Source organism: Lacerta agilis, chromosome 9 (assembly GCF_009819535.1).
Source record: "Lacerta agilis isolate rLacAgi1 chromosome 9, rLacAgi1.pri, whole genome shotgun sequence".
Taxonomy (NCBI): domain Eukaryota; kingdom Metazoa; phylum Chordata; class Lepidosauria; order Squamata; family Lacertidae; genus Lacerta; species Lacerta agilis.
Window position 1 is genome coordinate 44,059,055 of NC_046320.1, and position 13,745 is coordinate 44,072,799.

Here is a 13,745-nt window from a genome sequence, read left to right on the forward strand (position 1 = left end):
TGGAAGACTCAAGTCAAATTGCAAGGCTTCAACATTTCTTTCATAGTTGTAAACCCCCTTCTTGCGATTGAAGTAGCTAAATACTGCTGTTGATGGACTGGGGGGGAAGGCTTCCATTTTTTAAAAAAAATCCTATAGCTGCTTAAACTTTCTTATAACTAGGTTACATCTGATTTTACATCAAAGTTCAGTCCCCAAAGTTACTGCAGCCTAAAACTACGTTATGTGTATTATGATGCACTCGCAATAGAGATACACTATGGGTGCAAAAAAAAAGAGAGAGAGACTCTGAACGATCTGTTCATCTTATTGCTGATGGCTTACTCTCATTAGTTATTGCAATTCTTAAAATGATGTAATCAGAACACAAGCCCCTCCTAGGTCAAATCTAATCCTTATCATAAAATCATGTTGTTAAATTGGCTTGAATGTAAAGCGCTACTCACATCTTATTGCCTTTCCATTGTATTCAAAATATATATATATTTATTACATCCTTCTCTTTTTATTTAAAGTAACCCTTGTGTGTCAGAAAATTGCATATCCCAACACATACCATTAGTGCACATTGGGAAAGGCTGCTGACTAGTGCCTTTAGAAACATGGGCATATCTTCATAGCAAATTTCAGCCTGTTTACCTGTCATGGCTTCTCCCAAAAAACCTGGGAATTGTGTGATGAGATGCTGAGAATGCGTTATTGAAAAATCTGTTGCCCATCAGAGAATTACAATTCTCAGGTTGGGGTGGGAAGCAGACGAGGAAGGAGGGGAACCATGACAGCAAAAACTATTTACTACTTGCAGTGTAGACGCACTGAGTTTCCCACATGAATTGTCATATTTCAGGTGGGCGGTGCCAGCAGAATATAGCAGGCTACAAATCTGCCTTCCTTCTCAGAACAAGATAAAAAGTACTTTTAAGACATACTCTCCAAATTTGAGGAGCTGAGTAGTTTTCATACTCTTAGTCTGAGTCCCTTCAGAATAGCACTGTGCTGCTACTGTTTTCACAATTGGTCAGCTTGGTTCTATCCCTTCAGGTATCTTAGTAGTCATGGTAAATTCCTCTTACCTGCTTGATGGGCTTTTGTGAAAACTCTTCCGGGGTTCATAAAGCTGCCAAAAAAAACCCCCCATCACCACCCTGAATTCTAACACAACAATAATTGCAGACTTAGGGCTTAGTCCTAGCACAGCATCATGAAAGTGACAATTTAGAGCGGGTGATGCAGTGCAGGGTGATTATAACCACCATTGTAAATTATCCTTGTGTACTAACAGCTTGTGCTTTTCAGAGACTGAGGAAAATCCTCACTGCTATCCACCTAAATGAGGGTTTCCCCATCCAAATCTACCCCCATTAAGTGTTTAATTTTTATTTTTTCTTTTAATTTGTATTCATCTTATTGATCAATTGGCATAGCAAGGTCATCTTCTCAGGTGATTTCTTCAGGAAAGTTGCAAATAAAGAAGGCTGTAATCTCACGGACATGACGGGTGGAGGACAAACTCTTAGTCAAGTGCACGTAAACATATTTCTACAGCCCAGAGAAAACAGGCTCACTGTTGGCTTATATTGTAGCCATGTGTAAGGACCCCCCCCCCTTCCTTGTCACACCAATAAATAATGGAGAGTGGATAATGTTTCCAGGCTGGGGCTTCACTGACTCCAGTGCTGTTATTGTGTCTTACTCTCTAGTCAGGAGGCAAGGATGCTTCTCCTAATGATGTCTGTCCTGCTAGGAATAGTGCTATTTGAACTGAGCCTTTGTTGCCTGCATTTCTTCTCAGCCATCTCAGTTTCTGAATCGCTCATCTCAGCATCAGGGGCGTACCCGTCATTCTCGCTGTCCACCTTTAGGTTGCTTTTGGCCCTATCTTTAGGGGAAACTCGACCCAGGCCCGAGTAAGAATAGTTAGAGTTTTGGCGGCACATCTCTTCCTGCCCTTCTCCCTGCTGTTGTCTTTCTCCTTTCTTTGGAATTCGGAATCCTCCCCAGTTTTTCACAGGGCTTCTGGGTGTCGTAGGCACTTTAACCGGAGTTGGATTATAGTTTATTTTGAAAAAAGATCCATTGCATTTAGGCACTATATCCCTCCGGGTTCCGGGCGCTGACCTGCCACTTGGGTGGTTCACGGCCCTTTTGTTTTCTAACTGCCTCTGAGACAGTTCGTTGGTTCTCAGGGGTTTATGGTTGTGTTTAGAAGGTTTGTCCTTCAGTCCTACCTTCATCACATCACAATGGGAATGATTGTCTCTTCTCTTCCTGTGGTCTGCTATAACAACCCCATTCTTCTGTTGTGCTGATCCAATTTGTGCTTCTGCAAAAGTCTTTTCAAAACTGAAAAAGCTACTGGGAGTTGCAAAGCCTTCCCTTTGGCTGGGCTGCTTGAGTAAAGATTTGTCATTGTGCCCAGAGCTCCTCCTCATCCGCTCTCTCTTCTGTGTTTTTTTCAATGACATGCCCATTTGCTTTCTGAAGAAAGCTGAGTGCCATTTCAAATCCTCTATCTGAGGTGCATCTGGGCCCAGTGGTGAACTGTTGAAGAGCATTATATTTTCCATAGAGGAGGAGGAGGAAGGCATGCCTGGAAAGACACAAACAAATGGGTTAATGTTTATCTGAAGCAGCTTTCAAGCATTTTTGAGCTTCATAGCAAAGAATGTCCTTTAGGTGGATCCAGACTTAAGTAATGTGCTCGGTTCCCAGTGAAATCAATGGGCCTTTAAGTCATGACTAAGGTGTCACGATTATTTCCACAGTACTTAGGTTCAATTAGCTACTCTTGATCCAACTTGCTGTCTCTACTTTTTCCATGTTTTTTTTAAAAGGGTTTTCTCTAAACAGCTAAAACATGGAGCACCAGTTTCACAACACTGAACATGTGGCAATAAGCTATCTGTATCAAACATTATTTTAATTAATGGCAAATTTTAAATAGGACTTTACTGCTCTGAAAAAAACCCACTTCTCCATGATTAAATACATGTCCCTTTACATCAGAGGCTGACTTCTCTATTTCTGCTTAGTTACATAGGGCAATAATTGTGGAGTTTTAATAAATATCACCAGAATAACTAAAAATTAAGGCAAGATGTTGCTTGCCTTTGTGCAGATATATGGTGTCAGAATATTGGCAAGAGAGTCAAACTGTAACAAATAAGCAGTATTGGAATAGACAGTAATATTTTTATACTTGACCCAGGGGACCAGATTCAGTGAAAGGTAGGTGTACTTAGATGACATTTAAATCAAAGATGCATCACAAGTGTGGTTACTTGAATGCAACTTCCACTGATATGAACTGGATTTCTGAGGGTCAGAGGCCTATCAGCATTCCATTGATTTCAGTTGGGTAGGGATAACATTGTGCTTAACCCTCCCACTGAAATCTACAGGACATTCCAGTGCTGAACCTGCCTTAGGAATGCAAGAACAAAGGGAATGGGGAAGGAATTTGTCAAGACACAACAGAAAATGAAGTGGCAAACTGGCCCCGTCGTTCTATAACTACTTGCTGCACTAGTGGCTAGGTCATATTGCACCAAACCAGAAAACTCCTCAGGGTTGGGTTATGTTAGCATAACTTCATGTTAAGCCAGGGTTGCATGGATGTTGCAATAGTCCTACAGATTAAAAACACTAACATCCAATGCTTTAACACTGGATTTTAAGGCGGCTAAACTGGTGCTGCTTATTAATGATTGAAATGGGAAGGTCGTTCAGCTGCAGCAGTTTCTTGCTCAATGGGCACTAGCGTCTTTGAAGAATATATAGTTACAAGTCAGCTAGCTATTTCTTCTGGGTTCATGCTTTTAAAGCACTTTCTGACTGGCAAGCCACATTAAAGAAAGGTCATTGTTTCACTTAGTTTCTGACTGTCTCCAAAGCACTTTGCTTGTCAGAGTAAGACACTTAGGTTTAAAGAATGTGATAAAGAGGCAGACTTTTCTAGCTCAATTCATTTTTAACATAAAATAGACTCATGGAGCTCTGTTCTCCTGGCAGTATTTTCCTCCTTGAGCATTTGATAAATTTCAATTGTGGTTGAAGAGAGTCAGGTTGTCAACCATTTGTAAAAGAAAGTTAAGTGTAGCAACTAGGATGCATTGTTCATCTTATGACATTCATGCCCCTGATGTTATAAAGAAGGAGTAAAAATATGTTCCAGATGAATACAAGCAGGGGGAATGATACTCCTGGTTTCATAATCCAGACCAGAAAGTAAATCTATTGCACATAACGGAACAGCAAAAATATATATTTTGTCAAAATAATACTAATTTTAATTAAAATTAATCAGTTTTGCACAATGAGATAATTCAGAATTTAGAACATTGCCTTTGTTGTCAGCTGTGGGTCGGGAAACACAAGGGCTTACGTAATCCTTTTCTCATGCTCCCCTGCGTCTTAGTTGCAAAGCAGCAACAAAACAACGTAAACATGTAAATGAAAAACACTGAATAGACCACTAAACTCACTGCACAAAAATGGAGTCAGTTTTCAAAGTAAGACAACATAAACAAATATTAACTGTGCTTTACGTTTTGTCTGCGGGGTGCTAATATACTATTGAAATTGCCACTCAATTTCCATACAAGGGAAAATAAATATGCTGTTAATAAATTGCTAGATTATTATAGATAGGAACAAAATCTAAATTGTTCACATGTACCCAGGTTAAGTGATTGTGAATAATCTGATTTAGATGGAGGGCAAGCAAAAATTTAAAAAAAAATTAAGTAAGAAGCTGTAAGAATTAAGTAAAGGAAATTTTGAGGAGTAGGATCTAAGGAAACCTACATAATGGCAGCTAAATAATGTTGTAGGAAAATAACTGCCAGGTAGGATTCAGACTTGCACAAATATAAACATAAATAGCAAGTGATTTCATATTTATATAAAGAAAATACTTTTGAGTGGGACCTGTATACACTTCACTGATTGAATGATACTATGTTGAGAGGGTGAAGTACAGGTTGGTGGGTGAGGAGTTATGAAACTGAATGCATCTGAAATGTAAAAACTTAAAGCACAAACCTATTCAAGTTTGAGGAGGGAAAGCAAATCATCTCCATCTCAAAATATAAAAAGAGCCAGCAAATGGCAAGAAACATAGAGAGGCCTACTAGCAATGCTTTTTAATATCTATCTACTATAGCAATCCACAAGTCCCTCAGTAAGTCAGAGAAATTATCAGTCTTTCAAATATTTAACAAGTGGTTGGTGGTTTTTTCTCAGTGTGCAGGGTGCAAAGAGGGTTATGGAGAAATGCAAGTCAATACACTTCACTACAGTGCACGAAAACATTACAGCAATAATTTTCATTCCAGACCAGTATGCCAACACATTTGCCATGCCATACTCCAGCACAAAAAGACAAATGGAACTCACCTGAAACTCTTTCATGCTCCACAAGATTTGTATAGAGATTGAATATCTGTTCCTGGACTTTGCAAACGGATCTTTTAATTTTTTCCCGTCGGGTCACCATATACGTGAGGTTTCGTACCTAAAAACACAATGTATAGTACTATGTAGATTCACGTAAGAGAAACATATTTTGAAGTTGATATTTTAATTTAAAAAACCTCTTAAAAAGAGGAGCTTTTCCAAGCTAGAAGACATTTTGCAACCCAATCTGGCATGTGTACTGGGTTACTAGTGCTGAAGGAGAGGTATGTTACACCAGCACAGAGGACCCCTTTTCTTTATTCCTACTTCCCACATTAAGAACCTATGAAGAGGTCCTCCTCCAAGGGTCTTCTGGTTCCTTCACTGTGAAAAGTTACAGGAAACTAGGCATAGGGCCTTCTCGGTAGTGGCGCCCACCCTGTGGAATTGCCCTCCCTTCAGATGTCAAGGAAATAAAGAACTACATAACTTTTAGAAGACATCTGAAGCAGTCCTGTTTAGGGAAGTTTTTAATGTTTGATATTTTATTCTGTTTCAATATATGCTGTAAGCCGCCCAGAGTGGCTGGGGAAACCCAGCTAGAGGAGCAGGGTATAAATAATAAAAATATATTAAGTACTTTCTTTTGTCTGTCCTTTTGTATTCCAACATTTGGCTTCATTGAATGTCCCTGAGTTCTGGTATTATGAGAAAGGGGGGGCATCTTCTTTACCACATTTTACACACCATGCATATTTTTATACACCTCTTATCATGTCATCTCTAAACTAAAAAGCCTCAAATGTTGTAACTTTTCCTCCTAGTGGAGTTGCTCCAGCACCCTCCTCCTCACTTTGGGTTGCCCTGTTCTAACTCTACAAGCCCTTATTGACGTGAGGTAACCAAAACTGTACACAATATTCCATTGCACCACAGATTTGTATAATGACATATTGGTGGTTTTATTTTAAATTTCTTTCCTAATGATCGCAAGCATGGAATTTGCCTTTATCACTGCTCCTGTACACCGAGTCAACACCTTCACAGAGTTATCCACTACAGCCCCAAGGTCTCCTTCCTAGGTCTCCTTCCTTCAGTCACTGCCAGTTCAGACCCCACATGTGAAATTTAGATGGTTTGTTCCAATGTAGACCATGTTACACTTGCATTTGCCATTTTACTGCCCATTCACTCAGTTTGGAGAGATTCTTTTGAAGCTCTTTACAAACCCTTTCGTTTTAAGAGATTCTGGAGCTAAGCACTGGAGTTGAGAACAAGTTCAGAATGGCCACATTGTTCAAAGCATCAATCAAAGGCAGGCAGCTTTCGGAACAGCTTCACATTCTCCCAGGGAGGTGTTCATGCCACACTAAACTGACAATCTCCAAGAATCTACATTACTTATCAAACAGAATAGATGAAAGTTTATTACTTTCTATCACAGCCACACCCACCCACTCCAGTGGCTTTTTGTGAGCACAGGAGCTCTATAATGCACAGAAAGCTGTTCTGCCCACAGGGGGTTTTCCTGCTCACTTTAATGAAGGGAAGACCCCTGCAACTACAAAGGGATGTGTTTATAAAGAGTTCACCATGTTGAGAGAACCTGGAAAGTCTACTCATGCAGAACAAATCTGGTTTCAGAGTCCATAGCAAGGCCCACAAATTTACCGTTTGCAACTGCTTCTCCCATCCTCACTTTGCAAGTCAGAAGCAGGCCTTGCAGCATAGGATCTGGGAAATAGCAAGCAGAAGGAAATCCCTACTGATTGCCTGAACATGTCACAACACACACCACTACGCTCAGAGAAGTGCCAGCAAAAGGAGGGGCAGAGGTGGAACTGCAGGTTCACCTCTTCTCTAATCATTCTGAGAGGACCTTAGTGGGAAAAGATCCAAGACCACATGCATTGACCATTGTGCACCTTTCAGCTGCATTGAGCAGGATTTTTATGCCTGATCCAACAGCATTCAAACATCAGGATTGGTAAGGCAACTGAGGCAAAATCCGTCCTTCAGACCTACAGAACAACACAGCAACTTACCCTCTCCAAATCCTGCCGGAGGTGGGTGAAAAGCTGTAGCCGTCTGAACAGAACATCCTGCTCCCGTTTGGCCAGATTGTCCTCTTCATCTTTCTTTGGGGTGATCAAAGGTTTGTTGAAGTTTGATTTCCGCTTCAACTTCCAGTACTGGTACAAAATTTCTACAGAGTCCTCGGGAAGCTGCAGGGCCTTGGCCACTTCCGAGGCGTTGACAAAGGCATAGAACTCATCTTCCAGTTGTTGAAGCTTCTGCTTGCGAACGCTGACCCTGTGGGCCTCCTCCTGGTTTTGATCCATGCTGTCAAAAGGCTCTAGGTGAGCAGGAGGGGAACTGTCCTGTGCCCCATTCTCATTTTCCTGGCTGGTGAATTCACTGAGGTTTTCCTCATCTGACTTCTTGGTGGAGCTGTGCTTGGGGCAGTAAGACTTGAACTTGACTTCATCATTGTCAGCCAGAATGGTCTTCATCTCCAAGCCACGGTCAAATGCACAAGTGACATGGAAGGCTGTGCGGCAGTTTTTCACTGAACACTGTAGGTGTGGGGAGAGGAGCAGATGGAAGAACAGATCTTAAAACATTTACATTTTTTATGTTTGTAGCTAACAGGTTGTGTAAAAACAATCACATGGTTTTGTAAGGCCTATGTATCTTATATTTCATCAGGAGCTCCTTTTGAGTCCATAGAAATATATTTACAGTGGCTCAAATCTCAAGAACCACAAGTGGACTTCTGCTGAAGTAATAGCCATATCATATTTCAATCCTTGGCAAAGAAGCTCACATGTAGGCTGCATGTGGCCACACTTGATGGTCTGGGAGCACTTAATACTGCAGCATTATTGAAGCTCAGCAGGTGTGGACCCAATAAGTACCTGAACGGAGGACTACCACAAGCCCCACATAAACTGCTCTGAGATTTCTAAAGGCAGAGCAGAATAACAAATAAAAGAAGTGCTTCAGAACTTCTTTCTGTGGGTCTCAAACAAGCAGCTTGTGTTCCTCACTCCATTCCTTACCAAAGAGCCACAGCAAAGCTCTACAAAGCAAATAGCTTATGTTTCAGGATGTGCTTCGATAGGCATTAACACAGAGAGAAAAATCCCTTTACACGCTACCTCTCCTCTCCCCCTTCAGGGCTCTCCTCCAACTCCAATGAGGATGGAATAAATGAGTGTCACTGACATTTATGATGACAGGAAAATGCCAGACTTAACCCAAACGTATCTCACGTGAGAAATATGTGTGCGGCAGAAGGATATTTATACAGTTCTTTTGTGAAAAGGAGCCAATTATCCTCCTCCTCAGTGTTTTCTCACTCAGGTTGACTCAGCAGCCAGATGTCATTTAAAAGTGCACAGCAGGGTTCAAACTGTGGAAGCTTCAGATAAATCTACTTGAATAAAGTCAACACTGAGGCACAATATGAAAGGCGGTGAGATGTACATTGCCCTCTGGCCTTCCCCAATAAACCTTCACTGACAAACAGGCCGACAGTGACCTAAGGGTGCACTGAACAGTTTCTCCATGCAGTAAAGCTGAATTTTAATTTGGGCTCTATGCTGCTGTCATTTCACATCTCTAGGTTAAAGAGTATGAGAAAGATTTCGCAGGAGGGAAAGAAGTCTGCTTAATTTGGAGAGGATTGGGGGATAATATTCCATGTGCACAGCCTCCTGCCAACTTCTGAAATTATTGGGAACATCCCGTAAGAGAAAGCATCATTGGGCAAACTACCTCTTTCCTTAAGCAAAGATGTTAAAGGAAATATATGCTGCAATACCTTCATCTACACAAATATGGTTGTGTAAATCCACATTTAGCATTCAATTGCACTAGTTGCTCATATGCTTCCATGTGTTCAAAGTTGTTGTATTAATTTACAAGGCCCTTAACAACTTGGGTCCAGGTTATCTCAAAGACTGCTTTATCTCTTATATTTCTGCTTTATCACTTAGGTCTTTGGGGGAGTCACTTGTCTCCCATGCACAGCTTATAACCACCAGGGGTTGTACATTCATTATTGTGGACCCAGTTTTATAGAACTCCCAGCTAACGACCAGATAAGGTCAGACAAACCTGCCCCCCCCAAACTAATTGTGCATACTAAATACTATTTTTTATTCCAGCAGGCTTTTTAATAGAATTCTAATTTTATAGTTTTAATTCATTTTTTGTTTCCTTGCAAAGTCTCCTGTACACTGCTTAGATACAACTGTAATTAAGTGGTATATAAAGTGTCAAAATAAATAAGTAAATCCTTACTGCTGTGCAGCTATGCAGCGATTTCAATTCTCCTGTTCAAATGTACACATAAAAAAGACACACTGTCACCTCGCTCCCAAAGGAAGCTGTCAACATGGCTATTGCTAGGGTTGACAATGGCTAAAAGGATTTGTAATCATGTAACTACCTAGCTTTTAAGTGGTCACTCAACTGGAAACAATTAATTATAACAACATTTATATATCATGAAGCCATAACTTCAGTTTCCTAAAGGAAGAGGACAATTTCTCTTAAGCATGAAACTTCATACAGTTTTGAACTATCTACCAGCTATGCACAGACAGGAAAGGGAAGTCATCTTTAAGTTTCTTTTATTTCACATATGGCACAAGGAGGATGGAGCTAGCACAACTGAATGATCTGTGCCATTGAAGGTTGTTAAAGAGTCCCAAAGCTTACATCTCACTTGCCATCAGAAGCAAATTACTGGTAATCAAGAAGCAAAATGTTAATCTGCGATGGAAACTTACATTAAGAGCATTAAATATATTAGATTGCAGTCCTACATTTCCCTTCTCTGAGACAGTATGATATTCTGAACATTCATGTAAAGGATCTCCCAAATTAAATATAATTACAAATATTCAATCATCATTTCAGTGGTGATATTGCTCTGTGTGATTGTGATGCAGGCCTGCACCCAGAACCCCTCTGAGGCACCTCTTGCTAATGTAAGTTTGTCACCCACCACCCACTAATTTGTAATGGCGAAATTCCCTAGATCCATCAATGAACCCGCCCAACCCTTCTTACACCAAACATAGTCAATAAAAGGAAGCAAGTCACGCCTGCATTCAGGCCTATACTAGGCTGAATATTATGTAAGACTGCCTAAGTGTAGGATTATTTAGAACAAACTTTTATTTTCACTCTTTCACTAAACTCCCTATTTTGCCCACTATCTTGTATTTTCCATAAATATTTTAATTTTAATCCTGGGGTTGACCGGGGTTGAACATTCAATTTGAATCCTAGGATCACTTAGCTAACAGGTGTCATATATCCATGCACCATCGGTTTTCCATGCTACTTGCTTAGCATGGGGGTAGTAGGAACCACCCATTGGATTCCAGCTCCCTTTAGGCAGGAGGGAATTTCCTAACGCTGTTCTCAACTCAGATTTAAAAAAAGCTGTTATTTCTCACCCCAAACCTAGGTGGTTTTGAAGAAAGAAGTGGTGGCAGTCTATGTGTGAACAACCTGCATGAAGTGCACTAGCCTGATCCTACACTTCAGGACAGATGGGGTGGTTTCACCACAGCGCTCTTGGTTCTTAAGAGATTAAAAATCAGAATGAAAGCCCATCGGTGTATTTCAAGGATGTGGGAGGAGTCAATCCAACAATCTGATCAAGCACCACCTTATCAGAGCATGCCCAAACATATTCACTTGCGGGGGGAAACCAAAATACCACCCATGTCGTGCATGCATCAATGCCTTTCCTTGTGATAGCAATGGGTAATACTGGAAAGTAACCCAATGTGCGAAAGTAATACCATAAAACCACGACCGAGATGCTTCCCTAAAGCACGTGGGTGGGTGTTTTTCTAAACGGCGTGTTTCCCAAAGCAACAGCAATGCCCTTTTTGATGTTTGCATTATCAACTCTGCAGGACCTTTATAAGGAAGAACAGGACACACCCACTAGTATCTATATTCAGGGCAAAGATTCAAGCAAACAGATGAAGGTCTGCAAAGGACTTGTAGTATTTATTTATTAAAGCACTGGGCACCAATCAGATTTCTATGATTCATATTCCGTGCTTTTGTTTTACACTTCGTTTGGAACGGGAGCAGTAAACAAAGCCTCTGGCAAAGTGCTTGGAAGGCTGTCTGGCTGCACTACTGAATCTCTGGCGTATCAATGATTCAGAGCAGAGAGTGAAGCCAGGGAGGGGCCAGTGCAACTGAATGATCTACACACAGAGCAATCCCCTAACACATGCCCTTGCCCTACAGCCAAGTTCAGTTTCCTTGAAAACCCTGCATGGTCAAGTCAATGAAAAGAATTCCCCCAAGTTCCCTTCTACAGAGGGGAGGACACTGCTTGCTATATGCTTGCATCTTTCTCCATATTAAACAATGACTTCTTTTGTAGTTAAAACACCCACCCACACATACAGGATACAGTCAGGTTAGCTCCCTATTCAGGTAGCAGTTCTTTCATGTTTATGCATAAAATATTTATTAGCATTCTAAAATCCAAGCGCTGCAAAGCGAGTGCTCTACGTTAATAAATATTTTACGCAGAAACATGAAAGAACGACTAACTGAACAGTGAGCTAACATGAATTGTCTTCTTCTCGTGTGTGTGCTATAAATCTATCACAGTGAGAGAGAAAGTAATCATTCTTTACCTAGGAATCTGAGAGGGCTAATTAGAACAAGCTGAAGAGAGTTTTATATTGACAGAGCTCGATTATCACACCAATATACACCAGTCACCAATGCCTATTTTTCACTGGCAATACTATGGTATCACCAGCCATAGAAAATCCTTCTGAGCCAGTTTCACATTAATTGAAGTATTTGTTTCTGTTAGATACTTCTTGTCCTAGTACTGATCTTTCTTTATTTGTGTACATGCATGTTTCCTCTTTACAAAATGGTGGGTTTAGTGCTTTTTAAAAAGAAACAGCACAAAATATTTACACACACACACACATATATATGTATAAAACACAAAATGTGTAATTGTTTGGAGGCAATCATATTCACCAATTACTTTGGGGGGGGGAGTCTGTACAACATAATAAATAGCAGGACACTGTGAGGTCAGAACATAACAACATCCCTGTTGCATAGCACCACCAACCTAAGCAGTGACCAACCAGATGCCTGGAAGCAAGACAATGGCACCCTCTGCACTTGGGCTCCCCATCAATTGGTAGCTGTTGTGGCTACTTGTCTTTGATAGCCTGATCTGTCTAAATCACTTTTAAAGCCATCCAAGTTGGTGGTCATTACTGCATCTTGTGATAATGAATTCCATAGAGTCAACTCATGCTGATCTTCAACACCACAGGAGAACTGTGTGAGGAACAATAAAACTACCACCAGCCCGCCAAAGAAACTAGGAGAAGATATTTGTGGTGAATGGATGAGAAGTGTGCACCAGCATTTTGATACAGGCAAGGCTAATAAATGATACTGGCCCTAAAAAACATCTCTTCGTCCGCTTGCCCATCCAAACTGGAGAGCCAGTTTGGTATAGTGGTTAGGAGCGGCAGACTCGTAATCTGGGGAACCGGGTTCGTGTCTGCACTCCTCCACATGCAGCTGCTGGGTGACCTTGGGCTAGTCACACTTCTCTGAAGTCTCTCAGCCCCACTCACCTCACAGAGTGTTTGTTGTGGGGGAGGAAGGGAAAGGAGAATGTTAGCCGCTTTGAGACTCCTTCGGGTAGTAAAAAGCGGGATATCAAATCCAAACTCTTCTTCTTCTTCTTCACCTGCACCAATCGCCGCACTGCCCACAGCCTCACTCAACACAAAGCACCGGGCAGCCCGCAACCTCTGGCACACAGCCCCAAACGCAGTGCCACAATGCTGCAGAGGTGCCAGAACGCACCAATGAGATGCCAGAACTCAGTTCTGGTGAGTTCCAGCTGAAAAAGTCCTTGGTACAAGTAATTTCCCATTTACGCAAGTTCAAGCCACACGAGATTGCACACATCACAAAAAACCCAGAAGTGGCACAAAAGGGTAGGAAGTAGGAAATGAAACCTTTTTTATCATACCTATACAGTGGTGCCTCACAAGACGAAATTAATTCGTCCCTTTCGTTTTGCGAGTTTTTCGTTGTGCGGGGCCTGACAACATTTGGCTGGCTATAAGTTCACTACCTCAGATTTCAAGTAAGGGCCCTTGCTTTTAGCAGACATTGAGTAATATGACAACAAGGCCTAAATATCTTAACAAGCAAGCAAGCATATCTATCTTCGGTCCAAAACAGACCCCAAATTAAAATCCTAAATTGATGTTTTATATGACTAAACAATAACACCTGCACTCTAATGT

At 41.1% G+C, this 13,745-nt stretch overlaps 1 protein-coding gene across 5 annotated transcripts in view; it reads right to left on the bottom strand.

The window, feature by feature from the left end:
- Positions 1-260: 260 nt before the first annotated feature.
- Positions 261-13,745, bottom strand: part of JADE1 (jade family PHD finger 1) — a 153,599-nt gene continuing 140,114 nt past the window's right edge. For all 5 annotated transcript variants that reach the window (XM_033159662.1, XM_033159661.1, XM_033159665.1 and 2 more), the window contains 3 exons: positions 7,443-7,973; positions 5,398-5,515; positions 261-2,590 (listed from right to left, as the gene is read on the bottom strand). In XM_033159662.1, the coding sequence (XP_033015553.1) occupies positions 1,701-2,590; positions 5,398-5,515; positions 7,443-7,973 (1,539 nt within the window). In that variant the 3' untranslated portion in view covers positions 261-1,700. The remainder of the gene's footprint in view (positions 2,591-5,397; positions 5,516-7,442; positions 7,974-13,745) is intronic.